The sequence below is a fragment of the Sturnira hondurensis genome, unplaced genomic scaffold, assembly GCF_014824575.4.
Source record: "Sturnira hondurensis isolate 20B ecotype Veracruz unplaced genomic scaffold, ASM1482457v3 Scaffold0004136, whole genome shotgun sequence".
NCBI lineage: Eukaryota > Metazoa > Chordata > Mammalia > Chiroptera > Phyllostomidae > Sturnira > Sturnira hondurensis.
The window spans coordinates 18,106,750-18,132,348 of record NW_028076767.1 but is presented as its reverse complement, the minus strand read 5'-3'; the positions used below and the strand labels follow the sequence as shown (position 1 = coordinate 18,132,348).

Sequence of the window (25,599 nt, the reverse complement as noted above, 5' to 3'; positions counted from 1 at the left end):
CCTGACTGACTCTTCAGCCTTATCTCTTGCCCCTTCTTAAGCACGACCCTCCAACCACACGAACTGCTGGCAGCTGCCAAAATGTAACACTGGTCCTCCACTCAATACCCTTCCTCGTGTGCGCTCTCTCTCAGCCACTTAGAAGTACTTAACCCTTCTTTTCAAGCCTCCACTGAAGCATGTCCTCTTTATAAGCCTTTCAATAGACCTGTCCAACCCTCAGAATCCACAGAACTGATGCCTCTCTCCCCTGTGTACAGTTCTATCACAGTACACCCAAAATCCCACTGAACTGGTTTATCTAGATGCTCGTTCCCTTGTGTTAGCTGGGGAGAATAGGGACTGGTATTCTGTCAGTCCCTAGTACCTAATGGATATCTTGGCAAGTATAAGGCCAAGCATTCAGCAAATGTCTGTTTAATGAATGTAGTACGAATAACAAAATTTATACTGTAGACTCTAAGGCTCTTAGATTCTAACTCACATCTTGGGAAACTTCTCCTTAATCCCAACAATGCTGCAACTGCCCGAAACGTGTTTGGGATCTCTCCTGGAGCGGCTCTTAAAGCCAATTTTTTGGCCATGCAAGGTAGTCACTCAATCTTTATTTTTAATTAAACAAAATAGTTTCCAGACCTATTATCTTGGACCACTCTGAAGCTTTGGTTCCAAATGACTTTACACCAGCTTCTAAAAGGAAATTAATCTTTGAAATATGAAGATTTGCCATTGCTGAAGAGATCCAAAAGACTGTGTCACAGGATTTAAGACAAATGGCTTTTCCAAAAAGCTTTGCACAATACCAATCATTAGGAAAAAATTATACCCCACCAAGCTGACCGATATAAAGGGCATGCTCAATCGACTGTGAAAGTTCTTACATGTTCCCAAACCAAAGCCAGGATCTCTCCCATAGTGAAACCCAATACAGCAGAACTTGTAATCTGAGCAACAAAGGCCCATGAAATGGGGTTTCAAACAATGCTTACCATGAAACAACAAAATCTACTGTTCCACCACACTCTAGACAAGCAGGCAGCAGCCTCCTCCTTGAACATACCCAGGCCGTGTGGGAATGAAGTGAACTCCGAGCAGAGAGCCAGAGACCTGTCCTTGTCCACTCCAATTCCAACTGCTAGCTACAACCTTAGGTACATCAGACAGCCTCCAGGCCTCGAATTTTTGTTTCTTTTCATTAACAAAGAATCAGAAATAAATATCTGAGGGCTCATTTCATTCTAAAATACTGCTTCTTTTCCTATTTTTCTCCTCACTCTAAATCCACTTAGCAGAGACATGTGTATTTTATTTTAAAGATTTTATTTCTTTATTTTTAGAGAGAGGGGACAGGAGAGGGAAAGAGAGGAAAAGAAACATTGATGTATGAGAGAAATACCACTCAGCTACCTCTCACATGCCCCCAACTGGGGACCTGGCCTGCAACCCAGGTATGTGCCCTGAACTAACTTTCGGTCCGCAGGCCAGTGCTCAGTCCACTGCGCCGCATCACCCAGGGTGAGATGTGCACTTTAAAAGAAAGCAATGGAGGCCCTGGCCAGGTAACTAAGTTAGAGCACAGACCTGATACACCAAAGTTGCAGGTTCAATCCCCAGTCAGGGTACATACAAGAACAAACCAGTGAATGAATAAATAAGTAAAACAACAAATCAATGTTCCTCTCTCTCCCCCTTCCTCTCTCTTTCTAAAATTAATTTTAAAGATAGAAATCTCTAAAAAATAAGCCATGAAAAGAGACAGCTACCAGTGGAATCAATCCTCATTAGTTAGGAGAGAGGGAAAGGTGATTTATGAAAGTCAACCTTGCAACATCTATCTACCCACACTCCATAAAGAAAAGGAAATTGGGTTTTTAGAAACAAACAAACAAAAAAAGGGCTTGTTTTGCTATTTTAAATTTGTTCAGTTATAAACTCCTTGAGGGCAGTAATGTTGCATTTGCATTCCATTGCATCCTCCAAGGCACCTACAAGAAGTAACTGTTCCATGAACCTAAGGCTGATTAATTCATTTGTAAGTCAATCTACTCTACCAGGCTGTGAAAACTCTGAGGACCAGGGCTGTTTCACATTCCACCTCTGAATTTCCGGGCTCCAACACAGACCAGACGCACAGGCCGAGCGGCCTGCACTGTCACTCGCTCATGCATCCCGGCCTGGAGTGCCTATGCTGTGATGCTAGGTTCTGGGGACAGAGCGGTGACTCTTGCGGATATCCAGTCCCTCTCTCAGGGAACTCACATTCTACTGGAGGAGAGAGAATGAAAAGTAACGAATCAGTGATTTCTTGATTTTCACAAGTGCTACGAAGAAACCTAGCAAAATCTGGAACTAAAGTCTAATGGGGGCAAGCACATCTCCCTAACATGCAATATGCCCCCAGGTCCCCCGGGATGAATTCTTAGGCTTGTCCCAGAGCAGTTAAGAAATCACTGTGTAACAATGCTATTTCAGGGAATATAGGGGGTGGGGGTGGGGAGGGAGCACACTGGTCTCCCCAAGTCATCCCTAAAATATCACTGCTAAAATTACTCACTGGCCTCACCGACACCATATCCACCTCTGTGGTGCCCCAGCCCCCCCACTGGATGTTGGCACCAAGTTCACATTTCACACCCTGGAGCTCCAGGTTTTCATCACTCCACCTCTCCCCCAAGGGCCCTTATATTTCATCTCTGCCTCATGGCCCACTGCTGCCCAAGCCTGCTGTCTCCTCCCCACCTATCAACCACAGGCGGGGGAGCACAAGAAACACTGTGAGGACAGAGACAGCGAGCTTCAGGACCCAAAGGGCATGAATGGGGAACAACAGTGGCAGACAGACCAGCTGTATTCGGGCTCTGGGAGGCAGGCTCTTCTGTGCGACTATAAAAGTCCAGGACTGGAAGCTAAGAGACCTTATCTCGGTTCTGCCACCAGCTTTTAAAAAAGGACAAGCCACATTCCTCTTCCATAGCTTCCCTTTCGAAAAAATGGAGCGAGCGAAGGAGAATACATCTAGTGTCTCCTGTGCTTTGCTTTTCTAGAAACCAAGGGTTGAAGTGAAATCACTGGAAGTTTGAGAAAGCTGCAAACAGCTGGTGTCAAATTCAAAATCCCTTTGCCGAAACAGACAATGATTAATAGCATGTGGGACAGAATGAGAGCGCTCAAGACGACGCCAGTTCTAGTCCTGGTTCTATGTATCAGGCACCTCTTCGTGTCTCTTTCCTCATCCAAAAACCACATAAAAACAGAACCTACCTCTCCAGAGTTATGAGCACTAATTACGAGAACCTACATAAAACACTCAGCACAATGTAAGCATGCAATAAGAGAGTTATTACCGTTAACAATACGACCGCTTACGGAGTGTCAGAGGCTACATTTTTCACAGGGCTCTCTCATCTTTGCTGCACCCAACAAATCCAAAACTCCAGGAGTGGGGCCCAGGAATCTGTTTACGTAATAAGATCCCCAGAGGATTCTGAGAACCAGCTGGGTTTGGCAAGCGCTAACCCTGCGGCATAGCACTTGAACTCACTCGCATACTCACTTAACCTAACGCTTTGCTGATCTGTTTATCCAGAATTTTCAGTAACGCATAACCTGGTACAACACTTCTCTAAGATCTCAACTAACTCCTAATGAACTTTAGTCCCCCTCCCCCACTTAATACTTCCCCCGAGTGTTTCCAAAGTACAAGAAACTGCCAAACCAATTCTTCCATCAATGTTTCTAAAAGTGGGGTCCAGGCACGGGTGGTGATATGGAAAAGAATGTTAGATGAAATATACTTTTTTTTCATACCCACATTTTCTTAAGAGCCTTCTATTTTATTAAAGAATGCTCCAAGAGTATGGACCCTGGAACCATACTACCTAGATTCATATCCTAGCTTTGGCACTGGCTAGTTGGTTATCTGGGGCAAGTTATTTAACCTCTGTATTTCCCAACCATAAAGTGAATTATTAATATTATCTATAGTGTTTACCACCTAGGGTTAATATGAGAATCAAGTAAGTTGTTATAGAAAGAGCTTGGAATAAAACCTGGTACATAATATGCTTTAATTTAGTAGTAGCTATTACTGTTGTTATTCATGGCAAAATGTACTGGTTTCCCATTTACATAATAATTTAAATGTTTCCTTTAAAATCACTTTAAAAATGAAGTGATCTTAAGAATATATAAATTCAATATTGGTATATGAGATACAAGAATATAGCAAAAATTGAAAGAGTGATATATAAATATGCTGGAGAAATTCATCTTCTTCCCTGGGCCCTGGATTCCTAGTGTGTAAAACGAAAACACTGTGCGAGCACTTCTGGCTCTTAGGATTCTGAAGTCTGCGTATAAATCTGCATTTCCCTTGTTCTATTCAGAACTGTTTACTCGGTGGGTGATGACCAGGGTGGCACTGTTCTTACAGATTAGTCACTTGGGTGGGAAGAGTTTTCTTAAAAGTTGGTATAACAGCCTTGGCCAGTGTTGGCTCAATTGATTGGAGCATTGTCCCATAAACCAAAAGGTTACAGGTTCAATTCCTGGTCAGGGCACATACCTAGGATGCAGGTTCTGTCCCCAGTGGGGTATATGCAAGAGGAATCCAACTGATGTTTCTCTCTCACATCAATGTTTCTCTCCCTCCCTTCCCCCTCTCTAAAATCAATAAGCATGTCCTTGGGTAAGAAAAAAAATAAACAAAATACACAATTCACTTTGAAAGAAAAGGTCGTATAACACAGATTACCCTTATTGTACCTATGCATCTTAGCAAAGAAGAAAAAAAAATCATGATAGAAAAGAGATCTCACATGCAGAAAGTTCTCAACTGACAAGATATGAGGTGGAAGAGGGTAAGACCCATTTATTTCTAAGCATCGTCATGCTTTTTAAAGCCTGGAAAATAAAACTTCAAACTGACTCTGACTTTTCTAAGAAAACAGAATAAACAAAAGCTAAGTACCATTGACCTGACCTAAATGCCCCTTCTTGGGCATTGTTAAGTACCCAAAGGTAATACAATGGTAGTTTCACTTGAAATGGTGATTACAAAAGAAAAGCAAAAAAGAGGACAGGAAAACAGCAAATCCAAACCGAGGAAGAGGTGTTCCCTCGTCTGCACGACAATCCACCTAAAAGCCACACCTGCACTTATGCAGGTGCTGAACTCCGCTGCTTATTCTTGGACCGTGGCATGTCTTCCCCGCCATCAAAATAAAGTAACCCACTTCACAAATCTACTTTCCAGTTGCTCCTCTTGATATACAGACTTTTTTTCAGCTTACCTTGCCCGCACTGTTTCTAGCAGCTGTCCCACACATCCCTCTTCAGGCCTTCTTTGTGTCCCTCCCACTGCCTAGAAGGCCCCACGAGTCTGTTTCATTGGCACTTCCACTACTCCAAGTCTACCGTACACCGGAGAGGCAATGTGACATTTTGGGATCACGGACTCCGGAGCCAGAGCGCATGAATTCTTACCCTCGCTCCACCATTTACTAGCTGAGTGTCAAATGTCTCATCTCAAACTGCTGACAATTAGGGCAAACAACCTGGAGGGGCCCTGGTCTAAACAAGTGGCGTAATATACAAGAAGGGCTTAGAGCAGTGCACTACTGAAAGTGTCAGTTACTACGACAGTGACATGATGACGAGGACAACTACAACATATTGTCAAGGACCAGGTCAAATGCTTCTTCTCCCCAAATCATTCCCTAAAACCTCTATCCGAAAGAAATCACTCTCTCCTTTGAACTCCTATATACTTTTAACCATCATCTCTCTGAGAACAACACGTCTCATTTTATATTGTTCACCCGTGTTGTCTCCCTTACGGGACTTTGTCTCCTGAGGGCACAATCCACCTGTCCTCATGTCCTCATGTCCTCATCACCTACAGATCCTAATACGGTGCCCTGATCACAGCACTCATTCACACATGTGTACGTGGGCGGGTATTTGGTCAGGAGCAGGACAAGCTGGCCAGCATGCAGGGCCTCACCACAACATCTTCCAAGATCTTAGTCGGGCAAGGTCTGGAATGAAATTCAAAGTATTCCTCCTCTGATTTCTTCTTTGATTCACGCTCCTGGATTCTCTTCTCAATCTCCAAATCAAAGCCAATGGGCTGAGTGGGCGGCTTCACAGCTGGCTTCTTGGGCAAGATAGGCCCACCTTCAAGAATTCTCGGATCAAGTTCCCGTGCTTTGAATTTGTATCTGTAAGGTGAGAGTTCAAATGATAACCACACACATAAAATTTTTTTTAATAAGATGAAAACTACATAAACAACAAAGGCCAAAACAGAAAAACAATAATCACTGAGCTTAGCCATCATGCAAGGCAAAATTTCTCTCCATAGCCATTATCTTTACTTCTAGAACAAAGAATAAATGAGGTAGGAAGTCCCAACATTCCCATCACCTTAAAAATTGGAGTTTCTCAGCCCCGACTGGTGTAGCTCAGTGGCTTGAGCGCGGGCCTGTGAACCACGCGATTGCGGTTCGATTCCCAGTCAGGGCACATGCCTGGGTTGCAGGCCAGTTCCCAGTGGGGGATACACAAGAGGCAACCACACATTGATACTTCTCTCCCTTTCTCCTTCCCTTCCTCTCTAAAGATAAATAAATTTTAAAAAAATTAAAATAATTTGCCAGCCCTGGAACTTAAAAAAAATGGAGTTTCTCTGAGGAAGCTCTCCCCCTTCTCAAAATCAGTACAAAAAGGAACGGAAGAAGGATACAGGAGACACTCCAGTGGTAACCCACATTCAGTTCCGGTTTTCTGTCTTGAACAATGCCTTGGGTAGTCAGGAGAAGGAAGGGCCCACCTAACCTAACCTCAGAGGACACTCCCTAATTGGAATCATAGGCAAGTTCTCCCACCGCACTACTGCATTAGCTTTTTACCAATTTGCACTCCAGGACATCTCCACAGTCCCACTCCCAAGGCTTTAAACAGAGGTGGGGGCACAGCCTACACAACCAGTAACTCAAACACTGTAAGTTCCCATGGCATGAAAATAGCAGCTGTCCCCTTATAGAACTGAAAGCCTGCGCAGGCTCCCGGAACTCCTCCTCTGATACCGCCGGGGGTTGGGTACTCACTGTTGCAATTTTTCGAGCTCCTCAGCCTCCTGATCCGCTGAACTTTTGCAGGTCACAGGCCTTGTGCGCTGTTTGGTTAGCAACACGGGAGTCTGTGGGTCTCTGCAAATCTTGGCCACGGCAGATTTGGAGGGTAACAGAGCTGTAAACCAAGATCACAGACATTCATGTGGCTCCCCAAGACCCCACTTACCTACAGGTGCTGAATCACCTTGGCAGCCCAGAGATGCCCAACCACAGATGCCTTCCACACTCAGCTCGGCTCACAGCAACCTGACAAACATGCAGTCAGGGGTATGACCACTGTGGCCTTTGGGGGAACTCAACCATGATCTTCTGAACATAAAGACCACCCGTGTCTAGTGAATTCCTTATCGCTGCACCAGCCTGTACTCACCTTCTATTGGCAATGCCCACTGTTTTGCTTGTTATTGAAAAGTAAGATTTGTATTTATTCTAGCTTTAAAATGAGGCCTTTCTAAAGACCAAGTAATGATTCCTAATTTTATAAGCTCCCTAAAAGCATCTGTATCAAAGTATCAAGACTACCTCTCACAGAAAGACAAATGGAGAAAGTTAAAAAAAAAAAAAACTGTCAAAGCATCAATATTAAGACCACCACCCAACATTACTCCAATAAATTCAATAAACATTGAAAAAAAAAAAGACCATCACTACCACTCATAGAAAACACTGATTTGCCTGGTCAGGGGCAACCATGTCAGTTTTCAAAATGATATAGAATGAGTCCTCTGATTTAGATGTATAAGGAGGTAGAATCCAAATCTATTTCTTTTATAACTAAGCAAGCCTTCAAGTACACACATAACCATTATTCAGCTTAAACTATTAAAAGTTTTAGCCCTGACTGGTGTCGCTCAGTGGATTGAGTGCGGGCCTGTGAACCGAAGGATCACGGTTCAATTCGCAGTCAGGGCACGTGCCTGGGTTGCAGGCCAGTTCCAAGCAGGGGACCCATGAGAGGCAACCATACATTGGTATTTCTCTCCCTCTGTCCTTCCCTTCCCCTCTAAAGATAAATAAATAAAAATCTTAAAAATAAATAAACAAAAAATAAATTAATTTTAAAAGGTTTTAAATAGCCCTGGCTGGTGTGGCTCAGTGAATTGAGTGCCAGCCTGTGAATCGAAAGGTCCCTGGTTCGATTCTCAGTCAGGGCACATGCCTGGGGTGCTGGCCAGTTAGGGGCATGAGGGAGGCAACCACGTGATGTTTCTCTCCCTCACTTTCTCCCTCCATGCCCCTCTCTCAAAAAGTAAATAAATAAAATCAAAAAAAAATTTTTTTTAAGTTTTAAATAAAAAGTACAGAATATAATTTTTATTTCTATTTGCTGGGACTGAGATTCAAAGAGGACATAAAAGACTCTAAAAGTCACATATTATTTGTAGAGTAATATTTAATATTTAAATCTCCATTAGGTTAAAAAAACCATTTTATTATTCTTACTAATATGACATGTGACAAATGGCTAAGAGAAGAACAAAAACAGTGCTAAGAAATGCTGCACTTAAAGGAGGTTGTCTGCCTACTGGACACGGCACTGAACGATGCCTGAGCAAGGGCAGAGAAACTGACCTCCAAAGGCAAGCCACCAGGTTCTGCTGTATCCATAATGCTGTCTGGTACTCTGCACTATTTTATGCCGCTTCTATTTAATTCTCCAACTTCTTTACCTCCCTCCTTGTAGTAATTATTTTCATAAAAATAGGAACTGTTAGACTAGAATCTTCTCACTGTTCACCGCCAAATCTACACCCACCAGCATTTGCACTCATTCCTCTCACTCTCCCACCCTCCTGTCAAAGAATGATCACTTCCCCTGTGCTAGGATCCTCCGCTACCTGCCTGTGCAGGGATTTCACCTTTGGTTACTGTCTCCTTCTGCTCTATCCTCAACGACTCCGTATGCAGACATGTTCAACTCTGACATCTCCCTCCACATTCTTAGCACTTACAATAATCTGTAATAATCTTTTTGTTTATCTCTCTCATTGAATTAGAAACTTAATGCTGAGTAGCACCAAGTCCATTTTGTTCACTTCTATACGCCCAACACGCAACAAAGTACCAGGTGTGTGGTGGTGAAAAACTTGCTGAATCACTGAACAAAAAGCACACAATCTTAAATGAATGGGATGCTTCCTTTTCTCTAGGCAAATAAATGCACTGGGACACTCTGACACACAGCGAAGACATCCTTGATGTATAATAGCACATCAGATAGCCCTGATTCCCCGTGGCCCGTTACTGACCGGGGTTAAGGTAGCTGATGGGCACAAAAGTGGACAGAGAGCTGGGTGGTCTGAGACATGCTCAACAATACGTTAGTTGTCTGCATGTAGGCATGTGCCATAGTTTAGCTCAAAAACTAGGATTTCAACTAAAGATAAATTATGCCCAAGATGTAAGCAAAAGGAATTTTAGGGGACACTCCAGCCAGTTAGGATATGAGTGAGAAACTTACTAATATCATCCTTCTTGCTCCTCAAGTGGTATCTGTTAGGGGTTCGTTTATAGAAGGCTTCCACCTGCTGTGCAAGAGGCACGTACGAAGAGGAAGTTTCATCAAACGTCCTCTTCTTTCCCTGGGACAGGTTGAAAGGCTTTATGATGGTGCACCCCTTAGTCACCTGGGCCTGTAAAGAAAGACATTGTCCCCAAATGAAACGTTGTAAGTGCTCAGATCTGCCACGAGTCACGCATTCAGCACAGATCAAAAGAGAGCCCATGGAAAACCAGGATTACTACACTCAGTCTGTCAGTTCTTGGGCACAAGCTATAAGCAGTCTAGTCCTGTCTTTTTCAAAAAGGAAGAAAGGACCCAGCACTTAGCAAATTGTCCTATGAAAGTACATAAAGTGATTTTTTTCACAAGTATGTTAATGTTCTGAAGCAATCAAAAGCAAATCTTTAGAATTAGAAGGTAAAAAAAAGCTAAAAAGGCACCCCATCCCCAATCCCATTAAAAAAACTGACAGGGCTTCTGGGGGTGGATCAGGTCAGGCAGCTGCCTGAACCAGACTCTCACACACTCCCAGAAACTGGCTGCTGAAGAAGCCTGCTCCCTGGAACACTGATTTGGATTCAACTGGTCTCTGACAGGAAACAAAACTCTTCCAGAACCTACATCTCAAAGAAAGAAACACACCCCAGGGATTAAGACGGAAGACTGAAACTGCAAGCAGAGATTCTTACCACTAGCATTTTCATTTAGGGTTGTGACTGCTTTCCTCAGGGCTCTGGCACAACGCTGCATCGCATTTGGGTGGTCTGCCCCAATCCCATTTCCCCCATAAATGCTGTTATATTTTGTATACTTTGCAAACACAAGAGTTCTCAAGAATTTTGTAATAGCACAAGCTGTAACAGGCCTGTGCTTACCCCTAATTCTATGTGTTTTATGTATATTCTCAATTTACTTTCCACAGTAACTTGGCAAGATGGTTTCCAGAGAGACAGCACTTTATCCAAGATCACAGAGCTAACAAGGGACAAAACTGAGGATTCAGATCTTACTTCAATCTTATTGTTGTAAGTAGCGACCACAAATGCTACAGCTGAAACCCTCCCTGAATTAGCAACGTGAATAGTCACTTTCACTTAGTTCATCAACTTACAGGAGACGGAGGATGCTTTCGCAGTTCAGATACAAAGTTCGCTTCCTTATACTCCTCCTGGTTCTGAGGATGTTGTTTGATTCGCTCATCTGTGCGGAAGTGGAAGTTGACTGACTTGGTTACCTGGCTCACCGATTTCTTCACGGGTTGTCCTGAGAAAGGAGCAGAGTAAAACACACAGGTGACACTAAGAATACAGAATATTAGTTTCTATCCAGGCCCTTTGGTCTTTCTGTTACCACGGATCTACCTTTGTTTACTCTCTACATATAACCCAATATTCACTCGTACTTATTCACTGAGTTGAGACTGTAGAGTTTGAGGCCCTTCAGTCAGATACAAACTGTAAAGAGGTAGCCAAGGAAAGAAAAATCCCATCTCCCAGGTGTGGCCACAGGTCTGAAAACACAGAGTAACTAAAATACTTCAGGTAAGCAAAGCTCTCAGTTGACTTTAAAAGCACATTTAACTAAATATCACCAAGAAGAAACCCTATGAAACCCCAAAGGTGCTTCTTCCCACCCAGGGAGCAGGGCTTCATAGCTCCACCCCCACCGATAAGAATTCTACGCCGGAGCAAAACGGAGCTCAGACGCCTTCAGCTCCTTCTGCCAAACTTCTCCTCCACAGGCTCAACTGAAGCCATTCGGCTTTCTCTTCCTCGGCCTAAGATAAAATGGGAAAACAGCAACAAAAAACTGGCCTGCCAAACTGCTCCATCCTCTGCCTAATCCTAGTCCTTTTTATTTTTTCTAATTTAAAAAGGAAAAAGGAGGGAGAAATTTACTCTACTTGAAGAAATGAAGGAAGTCCTACTGGGACAAGACCTCAAAAGACAGGCGTGACGGACACAGAGGAAGACTGCCCTCTAAGAAAGGTCCGATACGCGTGACGCGTTCTAGGGAATGATCATCGGGATGTAAATGGAGCCCGTGACCAGCCCTCTGAATAAACACGTTATTTCACGCCAACACCTGACCAAGAAAACCTTTTTTGCTATAGAGACTTCAAAACACCCGCCACGGTTTATGAGAAGCGCCCCTCATAAACCAGACTCAACCAGAGCCAAGCTGACCTGCTCCTGCGAGAGCAAATTTCTTGAATTCTTCATTCTTTTTCCGCATCTCCATCACCTCCTGCTGCATTTTCATGCTCTTCTCCAACTCTTGCTCCTCAGTACTTTTCAGAATCTTCTGCCTAAAGGGCAGATCAATAAAGGAGTTAAGAGAGGAGAAAGCAGCTCAATGGTTCAAACTAATTAAATGCCTTAAATTATATAATGCCTATATAACTAAAGGCATTATATAGGTTAGATTTTAAACCTGAGATAAAATAGTCAACCAAACAAAAAGCATTACCTAATAGACATTTAATTAGATAACCTACATATATACTCATCTTCACAGAATATTTGGGACTATTAACCAGATGTTTCTGACGCACTCAACACACAGTATAAGTTCCAGTTAGCACAGCCATTCTTAGTAACGAGAATGTCACCAAGCCCACTTATAGATAAACAGAAAAGGAAATGGACAATTCACCCAAGAGGAAATATGGAAAAGACGTTACATAACAGTAACACGTTGTCAGCAACCAAGCAAATACAAATTAAAATAACTGGATGCATCAACAACATGTCAATTAAATGGGGAACATTTTTTAAAGTAAAAAATGAAATGCAGATGAGACAAGGAAATAAAAATATTCAAGGCTAATAGCACTGTAAATTCATACATCTGTTCAGAAAGAAAGTTGGCAATGAACATCAACAGCCATGAAACTAGTCACACCCTTTGCCACGAGACTACCCGGAAGAAAAGGTTCTGCCTGTGACGATGTTCGCTGACGTTCACAACAGCAAAAAACTGGAAACTGCTTTTCAACAATGTTTAAATATCATTGAAAGGGTATTAATAATCTATCAAAAATTAATAAATGTGAAGATTTTATAGCAGTACAGAAAAAAAATCTAAGTTTCACGGTGAGTGACTAAAGCAAATCCAAAGGATATTTATATACTGGTTGTGAACAAAGACCAGAAGGGAGCTTGGCAAAATACAAACATTTGATTTAGGTAGTAAGAACCTTTACTTTTTCCTTTTGTATTTATTTTTATTTGCTTTAATAGTATTTTTTTTCCATGTTTAAGACTTGGGCAACCACCAGGATACAAAACAATTCACCTCACCGTGATTACAGCCTTAGGCCTTTCTCAAGTCCCACCCACAGCAAACGGACCACAGACGCACCCACGTGTAACTGTGCGCCACTGACTCGAATGCGCAAGTTCAGGAAAGAAGCACACATACCTCACGGGCGGTATACAAGGCACAGTGTGTCTGCCCTTGGCTTTCTCTGGGGACGACTCATTCTTGCCAGACGTATCTTGATGAGCACTATCTTCCTCTTCTGGCTTCTTCTTATTGTTAGAGCTTGAGTTCAAAAGAACAAAAAATATCCTCTTAATTCCCCAAAGCATAGCCTGCTCTAGCCTACTCCCCAGACCTACCGCATGACTTCAGCTTTCTCACTCTTCAGGAAAGCAAACATGCTTCAAGCACAGGATTCTTCCACCAGAACCGTCAGGGCACACACACCACTGGCTACAGTGGGTAAGCTGAAGAACACCAGTAACAGTCGGGGTGACAGTGGTTTGGTGATGGTGCAGGAGGGCGGGACTGATTCCAACGGCTCGTCATCGAACACACCAAGGGCAGACAGCTGCCTTCCCAGCATGTGTGCCATTGTCTTTGTTCTCAGTAAAACCCCAGTTTTGTTTAGGGCAAAAATGCACGGAGGCAAAAGTACTGTACTTGGGCAACAAGCTCTACCGCAATGAGGAGGGACCCAGGACACAGCCGGACAACTGAGATATGACAAGGGTTTCTGGAAAATATTTCACTTTGGCAATACGGGTGCCGCCCCTCTTCCTTTGCCTTCTTTTTCTCTCCAACATGGGTGTGATATCTGGAGATATAGCAGCTCTCTTGTGGCAGGAGGGCAAGAAGCACAGGAGGAAGCTAAGAAATACAGAGCAGCCACCTCCAGCAACAAGCGAGAACTAAACGCCACGACACAGAGATGCTGCCCAGCATCGTTCAGCTGCTGAACCGAGGCCAACAGCAAACCTCTGCGAAGCAAATAAATAACTATTCCGTAACCCTCTCAAGCCGAACAGATAAAGTACATTCCTGACTGATAAGGGTAAGAGCACCATATATTCTGCTGACTCTAACCATGGGGGCAGATGGGGGTAAAATCTACGCCAGCGGACAGGCACGGTGGCGACTTACACTCTCATTCTTTTGGAGGGTGGAGTTTCACTGGTGATTCCAGGGTTAGAACATCTCTTAGCTGTCGTTTTTACATGGTGTTTTTCTTTCTGGGCCAAATTCTTCCGAGCAGAGAGTCTAACAGATCTTCTGTGGTAGAGGAATGGACAAAATTTATCTGAAATAAGTATGTCTACTACAGATATGTAAATGTTCTTCAAAAATGTGAATGTATGTCACACGACAAAGGGCTATGAAAAGTTTAGTGATATTATTTCCACTCTAAAAATCTAACCTCTTCTTATCTTACTGATAGTTTTTGAAATCTCATCAGAAAATATTGGTACTTAAATGCATTGGTGTTTGCAAACCAGACCTCAATAAAGCTAACATTCTTTTCTAAGCCAAAGGCCATCAATCACCTAGTAGAATTCCCTTCTTTTATAAGTTAAAATAAGTCAAAAGAGATGGGGTGACTTGACCAACCCTGTGACACAGCTAAGTGCTGTCAGAATTGAAATTAGAGATCAGATCTTCTAGAAACTGACATTTCCTCATTTTTCTTTTAGCCACATCCCTCTTTTTTGTTAAAATATAACACACACCAAAAAGTGCACCACACAAAAATTACGTTACATTACAAAACGAAATCACATTAGACCTTAGACCTTAGGTCCGTTCCTTAGACCTTCTGGTCTAAGAAACAGAACACAGGCAGCAGCTGTACACGTGAACACAAGAAGGCAGCTGCCTTCTTGACTTGTTACAGTAATTGTTACTTTTTGTTTTAACCATTTTACCACATAAGGGTGCATCCCATAAATATGGTACATTAGTTAGGAAAGAAACAAAAATAAATCTTTATAATATAATCAAACTACTGCAAGTATTTTATTCCGTTGGGTTTACTTCACTGAGATTTTTACTTTACTTTGTGAGATTCAATCCAGACTGATTCACGCAGCTTTGGTTCACTGTTCCCAACACCGCATTCACTGCAGGAACGTACTGCTGAGTGTCCAGCCCAATGCTGATGCCCTCGTCTCTTGGTGCATATGTACGCACGCTGCTGTTGGGGATGCTAAGTCCTAGGATTGCTGGGTCATGGCACACTGGTTAAAACAACTGAAGTTGTTTTCCTAAGTGCTCGTACTGATTTGTGCAAGTTTGTCAGTCTCTTCTGCCTCCCTCTACATCCTCCTGAATACTAGGTATAATCAGGTGGTTTAATTTTAGCCATATTAGTTGCTACGTAGTAGAACTTCCTTGTGGTTTTAATTTGCTTTTCCCTGATTAACAGTTGAGACTGAGAGACTTTTCATGTTTATTGGCCATTTGATTACCTTCCTTCATAAGTGCTAGTAGTTCGAGTCTCTTCCTTATTCTCTATGGGTTGTCAATCCTATACATCTTTTTTTAATCTTTATTATTGAGCCTATCACAGATGTCCCCCCTTCCCTTCCTTTCCCCTCTTTCATCCAATCTCCTGTCCCCTCTCCTCTGACAGTTGTCGGTCTGTTGGTTGTTAATCCTCTTCCAAGTGATTAGTAGGAAGCCTTTATATACTATAAATATGAGCCCTTTGTAGGTTTTATCTGTTACAAATATCTTTTTCTACTATAGAAGTTGGCTTTTTACTCTCTTTATATTATCATTTGACTAGATAAAGGTGCTCAAATACATCAACTCCCGCCTTTCTGTGTGTATTCTACTAAAAAAATCTTTCCCTATTCTAAGGTCCTAACTATACTCTCCTGTATTTTCTTTCCTTTCTTTAAATGTTTTATTTATTTTTAGAGAGAGGGGAAGGAAGGGAGAAGGGAGGGAGAGAAATATCGATGTGCAAGGGAAACATCAGTGTACCCCTTGCACCTCTGGACACCCTGCACCAGGGACCTGGCCCACAACCCAAGCATGTGCCCTGGGCGGGAATCGAACCAGCGACCTTTCAGTTTGCATGCTAGTGCTCAATCCACTGAAGACCACCAGACAGGGCTCTCCTGTATTTCCTTGTATGAATTTTAGCTTTCACATTTAGATCTACAACCTACCTACAACTGACTGTTTTATATGGAGTGAGGTAGAGGCCAAGTTTCATTTTGTTCTGTTTGGATAGCCATTGTCCAAGTATTTAATGAAGGGACATTCAAAAAAAAAAACTTTCCCCACAGGTCTGCAATACTTTCTCATATATCATTTCCATACATGGGAAAGTGAGTTTCTGTTTAATTTCACTGGTCTCACTATTGTGATAAAGCAACACGTCCATGGAAAATTATTAGTACAGACTAAGGTCTTGTTGACTCGTAATTTCTGTGTCAAAAGAGTCTTGGCCATCTTTCAGCCTATCCATCTGCACCATGTGAAAATAAAATAGTAGAGAATTTATATGACTGCCTATACCGTCCTATTCTGCCTGCTGCTCCTTTCTAGACTGGGCATCTCGGGACCACGACAGATCTGAGATCTGAGATAACAGCACCAATGTTTTGCCCCTCATACATTTTCATAACACTGTAATTTACAAAGCACTGTCACATGTTATCTTATTTGGACCTTTCTTACAATTAGCTCCTTTGCACTCTCAGTAAACTGAGGTTTCTCAATAGTAGAGGGTAACTGACTTAAAAAAAATTCAGGTCTTCTGACTCTGACGGCAACTATGTTCTTGCCACACCATCATCTCCAGAAAGCTTTCTGGAATTCAGTCCGGATGAGGGACAATTTTAGCAACCATATACATAGGCAACACAGAGAAGCCACGGCACTAACACTGCTTTCCTGGGTTCTGCAGGAATCTGTGGGACGCTGGGTCTCTTTTCCACGTGCCCCACCTCACAATCTAAACATGGAACGGGGACCACAGAATCAGCCACGTCTCTAAAAACTCCTGTGACAGACACCAGGCTGGTAGGGATTTCATAGAATTCTTTGATTCAAATGGGCCTCTTTACCAGAAAAGATTAGTGTAAGTGTGTGATACCACCCTCAAAAGTGATACTCTTATGCCAGCATACAGCTCTGCAAGGGGCAATTTCATTACTTCTGAGCAATAACATTATAAATATTCTGTCACTGCTCTTCCTTGAGGATAGTCTAGGTGATGTCAAAGTATAAAGCAATAAACACTCCCGCACTTTAAACTCTGGGTGGGTGGCAATCACTAACGGCGAAAGGTGTGAGATTGCTGGTGCGAGACTGCGGGGTAACCTACCCATCCATCCATTTTTTTCATTCATAAAATATTTCTTCAGCTTTGGCTCCGGCCAGGCACTGTTAAGCACTAGGGATACACGATACTTGCCCTTATAAAGTTTATTTACAACAAGGTACAAAAAATCTGTCAAACAGCCATAAAAACGTAAAATTGTAAAAATTTTACAATTGTAAAAGGTAAAAAACGTAAAATTGTAAAAATTTTAAAAATTGTAAAAAAAATGTAAAATTGCAGCCCACATTGACAGTGCAAATAGCAAGGGCTTTGGAACCAAACCAACCAGCTTGAATCTGGCTCTGAAATAGTTTTTACCTTGGACAAGCAACTCACTATTTCCAGCCCTTATACAACTCATAAATGTTATGAAGATGAAATAAGGCAACATAAAAAGTCTAAAACAATACAGGACACCTAGTAGATGCTCTGTCCAGTAAGCATTCATTGAACATCATTAATATTACCACCACCTTGACCCCGAAACTTACCTCTGAGCCTGGGATGGAGTATTTCTTGAGTTGGTTCCCTTGACCTTCAGGGAAGAACAAGCACTTGAGGGAATGGACTGTTGCACCAGATTCTCTTTTTCTGATTCTTTGTAATAAGTGTTGTCAGCTGCAGGAGAGTAAAAACAAGGCAGCACTCAAATCTCAAGAAAATCAGTTAGAAATAAGATATACAGGATGGGGCAAAAGTAGGTTTATAGTTGTTTGTATGGAAAGTAATACAATAATTAACAAATAAAAACACGAGAACAAACTGTTTCACGTACTCGCAACTGTAAACCTACTTTACAACCTATACATATGACCTAATACAGAATTCTAGATCGAAACTTTTATGTGTGTGTGCATATACATACAGCCCTCCTAAGCAGAAAAACCTTTATTTCTAGTGAAACGTTCCACAGACGACCAATTTATAAAAGCTACTTTGGTTGAAGCAGAAAGAAAGTATCCAGGGTCCTGCCTACTTGCTAGCCTAAGGCACCACCTCAGAAAAAAACATCCCCGAAAGATAAAACTTTAAAAGCTCTCCCAGAGAAAAAGAAACCACCTAAGATGCAAGGAAAATATGATAAGCTGAATTCCTTATCAGCAACAGGACAGAAAATAAAAAACAAACAATGCCTTCAGAGCAGTTAAAAGTGGTTTTTACTTTACCATTCTATATTAAGTCAAACTTTCCATCGTATCTGAAGGTGGAACAGTGACATTTTCAGACACGAGAGAACTCAATGTTCTCGTCTCCTGCACCTAATCCTGGGACGCTCCCAGAGGATGTACAGTCCAGCAAAGTGAAGGACAAATAAAAGAATTCAAGGAAGAGACAGACTACCCAGGGAATAAGTCGGCAAAGATATTGAGAAGATACAAAAAAAATCCTCCCCCCCTAAAAACAGTTATAACTTCCAAGGACGACTGTCCAATATGACAAAAATGTAAGTAACCGATGAAGCTTAAAGTGAATCGACCTGACCCTGGTACCAGGACCATCTCCATGTGGCCCAAAGGTCCTACCAGCGGAACTGAGGAGAAACAGGAGAACCGAGAAGGGATGCAGCTGTACATCCCACTAACTGACCTCTCATGGAATATAGTTACAGACTCATAACAATGTAAATACTGCTGATATAACCATATCATCATGCAGTATGGGTACAGCCACAGTTTATAACAGTGAGAATTAAAAGATGTAGCAATTGAGAATAGGGACGGGTATAAGGGTGGGAAGGGGAATAAGATATTTTATCACTAAATATTATGATGTTACCACAGCCATATGAAACAGAAAGAGAAAAAAAAGTGCTGTGAGAATACTAAGGAAGGAATAATCAAGTAAAGACTTCATGGGAATAACAGCATTTGATAGTACAGCTAATGAACTGAGCCTCGATAAAAGAAGAAAACTCTGCCCTGGCCAGTGTGGTCTCTCTTTCTCCCTTTCTTCCCCTCTGTCTAAATAAAAATGAATAAATATTTTTTTTAAAAAAGAAACTCCAACTATATGACAGGGGAGAAAAGGCCACGAAAATACATTTCATGCATTATTTATTCCAGAAAATATCATTTGACTCATTCTCGAAAGAAGTTTTTGAGGGGGAAGAAAAAGACAAAGAAACAAAAAAAACGATAGCATGTAGCCTATGTCAAGGCTACAACAGAGACACTTATCCTAATTAAAAGGAAGAGATGATTATATTAAATTTTAAAAAGATGTGCCAGAAGAAGAGAAAGAGCAAGAAATCGGAAATCTATTTGAAAAAATGCTGAAATAAAACGTCCCTAATTTGGTGAAGGAAAACAGACATGTAAGTCCAGGAAACACAGAGAGTCCCATAGCAGATGGACGCAAAGAGGCCCACTCCAAGACACATCATAATTAAAATGCCAAAGGTTAAAGAGAAAGAGAATCTTAAAAGCAGCAAGAGAAAAGAAGTTAGTACCTACAGTGGGGGCGGGGAGGGGGTACCCAAAAGACTGTTAACTGATTTCTCAGAAGAAACTTGCAGACTAGAAGGGAGTGGCAAGACACATTCAAAGTCATGAAAAGCAGAAACCTAAGGCCAAGATTGCTCTACCAGGCAAAGCTATCATTTAGAATCAAAGAGCAGATAAAGAGCTTCCCAGACAAGAAAAAAACTAAAGGAATTCACCATTACCAAACCATTATTATATGAAACGTTAAAGGGACTTATTTAAGAAAAAGATCAAGGCCATGAACAATAAAATGGCAAAAAATACATATCAACAGTTGAATCTAAGAAAACAAACTAAACAAACAAGAAGCACAGAGACAGAATCATGGATAGAGAGCATTTTGATGGTTGCCAGATGAGAGGGGGTTTGGGGGATTGGGTGAAGAAGTGAGGGGATTTAGAAGTATAAATAGATAGTTACAGAATAGCCACGGGGATGTAAAGTACAGTACAGGAAATGGAGAAGCCAAAGAACCTACACACATGACTCATGGACATGAACAAAGTGGGGGGACTACCTGAGGTAGTGGGGGGTGCTAGGTGGAGAGGGGGAGCTAAGAGGTAAAAATCAGGACAACTGTAATAGCATAAGCAATAAAATATAATTTAAAAGGGGGAAAAAACAGAATCCCTCCAGCCACTGAGGGTCAATCACTGCTCAGAGTTGGCTCACTCCCATGTTCTGTGGAGTGTACTATCACTTAATAAATCTGCTCTCTCATTCTGCTATTTAAAAAAAAATGAGTACAGGCCTGGCTGGTGTAACTCAGTGGATTGAGCGCGGGCCTGTGAACCACACGATCGCGGTTCGATTCCTAGTCAGGCCACATGCCTGGGTCGCAGGCCAGTTCCCAGCAGGGGACTCACAAGAAGCAACCATACATTGATATTTCTCTCCTTCTCTCCTTTCCTTCCTCTCTAAAGACAAATAAATAAAATCTTAAAAAAAAATGAGTACAAGTGAAATGAGAAATCTGAGTAAGATTGGTGGGTTGTTCATCACATTGCAATAGTATATAAATGTATCAAATCAAGTTATACTGAAACTTATACAATGTCAATTACATATCAATTTTTTTAAAAAAATGAGTCAAAGAAAATAACAAAAGGTAAATTAAAAAGTAATTTGAAACCCTGGCTAGTGTAACTCAGTGGATTGAGCGCAGGCCTGTGAACCAAAGGATCACGGTTCGATTCCCAGTCAGGGCACATGCCTGGGTTGCAGGCCAGTTCCCAGCGGGGGAAGCGAGAGAGGCAACCACACATTGATATTTCTCTCCCTCTCTCCTTTCCTTCCCCTCTAAAGATAAATAAATAAAAACAATTTTTTAAGTATTTTGAATGGAATGAAAATGAAAACACAACACATCAAATTTGTGGGATGCCACTTAAGCTTTTCAATCATGTGCTGTAAGAATTTTTAAAGCATGCAATTCCTGACTGATTTAGGCCCTGATCTCTTTTCCCTTAGATTGACTAATTCAAAACACAACAGTCAACAACACAACAACAGCCATCCATTGTGATGCCCCATCTTGAACCATAAATATAAAGTTGCATTTTATTGGTCATGTCACGTGATAAGGTTGGGTCCGATTGGTTAATTCTTGGTACCAGAAATCCTTTTATACAAGAATAGGCACCTGACTTAAAAATTCATTTTGGAACAAAAAGGATAGGTAATTACTTTTTTTTTCCTTTTGGTAAATCAACCAAAATTATTTTCTGGTGTGCCATAGAATTTTTGTAATATTAGTTTATTGGGCCATGAGATAAAAACAGGTTGAAATTGCTGCACTAAAGGAGTATTTGGGGGGAAATTTACAATAGCAAACACATTAAAAAAGAAAATCTCAAATCAATGACTTCAGCTGGCACCTGAAGAAACCAAAGAAAGAAGAGCATATTGAACTCATAGAAGGGAAATAATAAGGTCAGAATGGAAATCTATAAAACAGAAAACAGAAAAACAATAGTAAAAAAGTCAACGATAAACTGATCGTAGTGATGGCCGCACACTACTCTATGAACATACTGCAAGAAACAATGAAATGTACACTTTAAGTAGGTGAATTACATATGTAAACTATATCTAAATAAAGCTATGCCTTCAAAAAATTATTTTCAAGAATTTATGACCTCTGATCAAATAAACAATATTCTACAGATTTAGTAACCACCAGTTTAAATGTCAATTATCTTTTGAAATCAGACACATGACTCACAGAATTCTTAGATAATATAAAGCAGTACATTCTTTCCTCCTACTGATTTATCTCCCAGCCAGGCCCATGTTATGTTAAATCTTTAGTAAAAAGAAGATAGTTATGTATCTATCAATCAGATTCTATGTTAAGAAATTATTTTAAAAGTGTAGCACATCATCCACTTCCCCGTTCACCATGAAATGAATGAATTAGCCCATTTCACCAGTAACTAACCAAGGGATGCAGCATTTAGTAATTCCCCCGGATCCCTCGGGCTCCTAACACACTGCCCCACCATTCTGCCAAGGAACTTTTTCCTATGTTCTCTCTTACCTGGTCTCAAAGGTGTGACAACAGCTTGCTGAGGATTTGCCTTTCTCAAAGGAGTTTTGTCTGGAAAAAGCCCCGTCCCATTCTTCCCGGGAAACTGAATCTCCAAATTGGCCTTCTCCTCTGTGAAAAGGTGAGAGTGTCAGCATCTAAACAAGTAAAATAAGTCAGTACCACGCACTTACAATGGGGCCTAACGCCCTTACCAATACACTTCTAACTCATCTGGCAAGTACAAAGCAAAGTTCTGGTGATTAAAAAAAAAAGACACATTATACCTCAGAGATAGAGACTGAAAACTATCACTGAAACACTGGCAACACTGAACAACGTATCACAATGAAGAAGCGCAGACTCTGCACTGTGAACAGCTCCTTGTCTTTGCTCCATGCACATTTAGGACTGCACAAGCATGAACCGGCCTTATCCACCACCCATGCACATCGTGCTCCTTCGAAAGAGCACTGTAACCACCAAGCTCTGCTGGGATCACAGGGCCATCTGAGGGTCTGAGCTGAGGTTCTTCTTCAGCTGGAATGGTGATGGGGTTTCTGAGGGAGGACCAGACCTGGGCTCTATGCAGAAATTTTACCTTAGGTTCTGCGTGCCCAAAAGTCAGCATAAGGCAATGAAACGCCTGTCTGCCAACAGTCTACTGATGGACTGAAGTGTCAGGACCATGGTGAGCCTCAGCAATAGCAAAGTACATGTAACACTGATTGCAACTGTGTAAAAATGTGATTATTTGGAAGAAGTTACAAACTAATATATTAGCACTGAGGTGCATTTGAAAAAACAGTGGGCTTACTTTTTTTCTTTCAGAGAGTATTTAATAGTTTTGGTATATTAATAGTTCTTTTTTGTGTTAAAGAAAAACTTAGGAAAAGACTGCACACAACCCAACCACTCCCTCAGGGTTTCCGTGGAGCAAGGGCAAGGGAAGACCCCTGCAGGGCAGCCGGTCACTCGTCCACCTTCCTCCCACACCACTTCCAAGAGACCTCTCTTCTCAGGACCCCCCACTAAAGTCCTTTCCCAAGAGAAGGGCATGTGCCCTCACACATTTGGACTCTGCATTATCCGTGCTAAGTACAGCTGCAATGGAATCATTTTTGTCCTCTATCGATACTGATTTATCTTAATAAGGAGTAAAAAGGACATGAGAAAGAATTAAATGAAGGGGCCCCAGCACCTACTATCCAGGCATATCACTCATTTGTCTCACATATTATTCCAAAGTAAAGTAACAACATAACTATTCTTATTTATTGTTGGCCTGCTGTCGGGTTTGCGCCGTATCGCATGACCCAACATCAGGTAACTCTACCTCTGTTTAGGGCCCAGGCTCTGAGTAGCATAATCCATCCATTTAAAAGTTAATTGGGGCCCTGGCTGGTGCAGCTCAGTGGATCGAGTACCTGTCGGCAAACTGAAAGGTCACCAGTTTGATCCCCAGTCAGAACACCTGCCTGGGTTGCAGGCCAGGTCCCCAGTGGGTATGTGCAAGGTGACTGATCCATCTCTCACACATTGACATTTCTCTCCTTCTTTCTCCCTCCCCACCCCTTTCTCTAAAAATAAGTAAATAAAATCTTCTTTAAAAAATGAACTGGGGAGGGTTTAGCCAGTGTAAGGGGAGTGTAGTTATAAAAGGACAACACAGGGCTCCTTGTGAGGTGAGAACTGTTCACCATCTTGGCTGTGGCGGGAGACACGTGAACCTCCACAGGTGGTGAAATCACAGAGGACTTAACACATACAGATGAAGACGAGCACGAGTGAGATGGGAAATCTGAGGAAGTGTGTGGATTGAATCACTGTCATATTCTCGTAGTAACATACTCTATGCCCAAGGACAAGTGGAGCAAATTTGTATGTGGCTGCCATCATTGTATTTTAAGGAAATATGGATTTCTGGATTTCCCCATCTGTTCCTAAAGTTTAAATATTTGTCATTCTTAACTACAAAATAACATTGACTTACATCGATAGTCCATTCCCAAAATACTGGGCACTTCAGAACAAAGCAAGCCACTAACCCTTAAAACGGCCAGAGAAAGCAGACACGTACCAAACCAGGAATCTATGTTTTGGGTGTCTTCCTCATCATCCAAAGAAGTAAAATTGATGAAGTCCGTGGGAGCATCGTAGGAGTAAGAAGAGGCTTTAACCTGCGACATTGTCCCCACCTTGGCACAAAAGAGCAAGTTTTTCCAATATTAGTGTCACTTTTCTCAACAGTTCACCTTCTAAGTAAAGAAATGGTTCAGCAACTTGACGGCACCTGCCTCACTTTTCAATCAAACTGAGCTAACCATTCTTTCTGGTAACTTGCAGATACTCCTTGAGGTAAATATGGTGGGATTAGAAAGAGGCGAAGTTTGAGTACTTACCGCACATGCCAGGCACTGGGCTAGATGTTCTACATTCATTATTCTGTTTTCCCCTCAATCTACCGTTCTCTCATCTGATTTACTCTCTGTTGCAAACACCCTAATTTCTGAAAAACACTATTAAATTTTATACCCTCCAACCAAAATCCTATCAGTCAAAGTCCAATTCAACTCTCTATAAACTGTTTCCCCATTTCTACCTATCACACAGAACTACTGCCCCTCCAAAGCCAGAGAGCTTTGTTTACCATCCAACTTTATATTAGTTAACTATGCAAGTGTCTCTCCTAGCAGACTATTAAGCTCCCGAAGACAAGAATGGATACTGGCCCTGACTGGTGAGGCTCATTTGGCTGGGCATTGTCCCACAAAGTGAAAGGTCATGGTTTGATTCCTGGTCAGGGCACATGCCTGGGTTGCAGGCTCCATCCCCAGATGGGGCGTGTGCAAGAGGCAACAGATCAGTATTTCCCTCTCACATCAGTGTTTCTCTCCCTCTCTTTCTCCTTCCTTTCCCCTCTCTCTAGAAATAAATAAATAAGATCTAAAAACAACAACAGTAACAAAAAAAAACCAGGATGATTAGTTTTTAAAAAAGAAGAGTGGAGCCCTGGCTGGTGTTGCTCAGTGGATTGAGCTCGGGCCTGCGAACCACACAATCGAGGTTCGATTCCCAGGCAGGGCACATGCCCAGGTTGCAGGCCAGTTCCCAGCAGGGGACTCATGAGAGGCAACCATACATTGATGTTTCTCTTCCTCTCTCTTTCCTTTCCCCTCTAAATATAAATAAATAAATCTTTAAAAAAAAAGAATTTAATTTAAAAAAGAAGAGTGGATTTTACTCATTTGTGTATACCTAGTCCATCAAGGTGCCTAGTATCTTAGTAAGAGCTCAATACAGTTTTGCCAAGTATAGGTTTTCTTCCCTTATTTTCATAAAAATATTGTTCC

At 41.8% G+C, this 25,599-nt stretch overlaps 1 protein-coding gene across 3 annotated transcripts in view; it reads right to left on the bottom strand.

Moving 5' to 3' along the window:
* TPX2 (TPX2 microtubule nucleation factor) overlaps positions 1-25,599 on the bottom strand; it is a 45,344-nt gene that overhangs the window by 8,809 nt on the left and 10,936 nt on the right. For 2 of the 3 annotated variants that reach the window (XM_037043813.1, XM_037043814.1), the window contains exons 3-12: positions 24,327-24,444; positions 22,259-22,378; positions 17,728-17,854; positions 14,047-14,175; positions 13,063-13,185; positions 11,826-11,947; positions 10,751-10,902; positions 9,598-9,769; positions 7,110-7,251; positions 6,005-6,221 (exon numbers count right to left, since the gene is read on the bottom strand). In XM_037043813.1, coding sequence (XP_036899708.1) covers positions 6,005-6,221; positions 7,110-7,251; positions 9,598-9,769; positions 10,751-10,902; positions 11,826-11,947; positions 13,063-13,185; positions 14,047-14,175; positions 17,728-17,854; positions 22,259-22,378; positions 24,327-24,435 — 1,413 coding nt within the window. In that variant the 5' untranslated portion in view covers positions 24,436-24,444. The remainder of the gene's footprint in view (positions 1-6,004; positions 6,222-7,109; positions 7,252-9,597; positions 9,770-10,750; positions 10,903-11,825; positions 11,948-13,062; positions 13,186-14,046; positions 14,176-17,727; positions 17,855-22,258; positions 22,379-24,326; positions 24,445-25,599) is intronic. The other variant, XM_037043815.1, reaches the window with a different exon arrangement.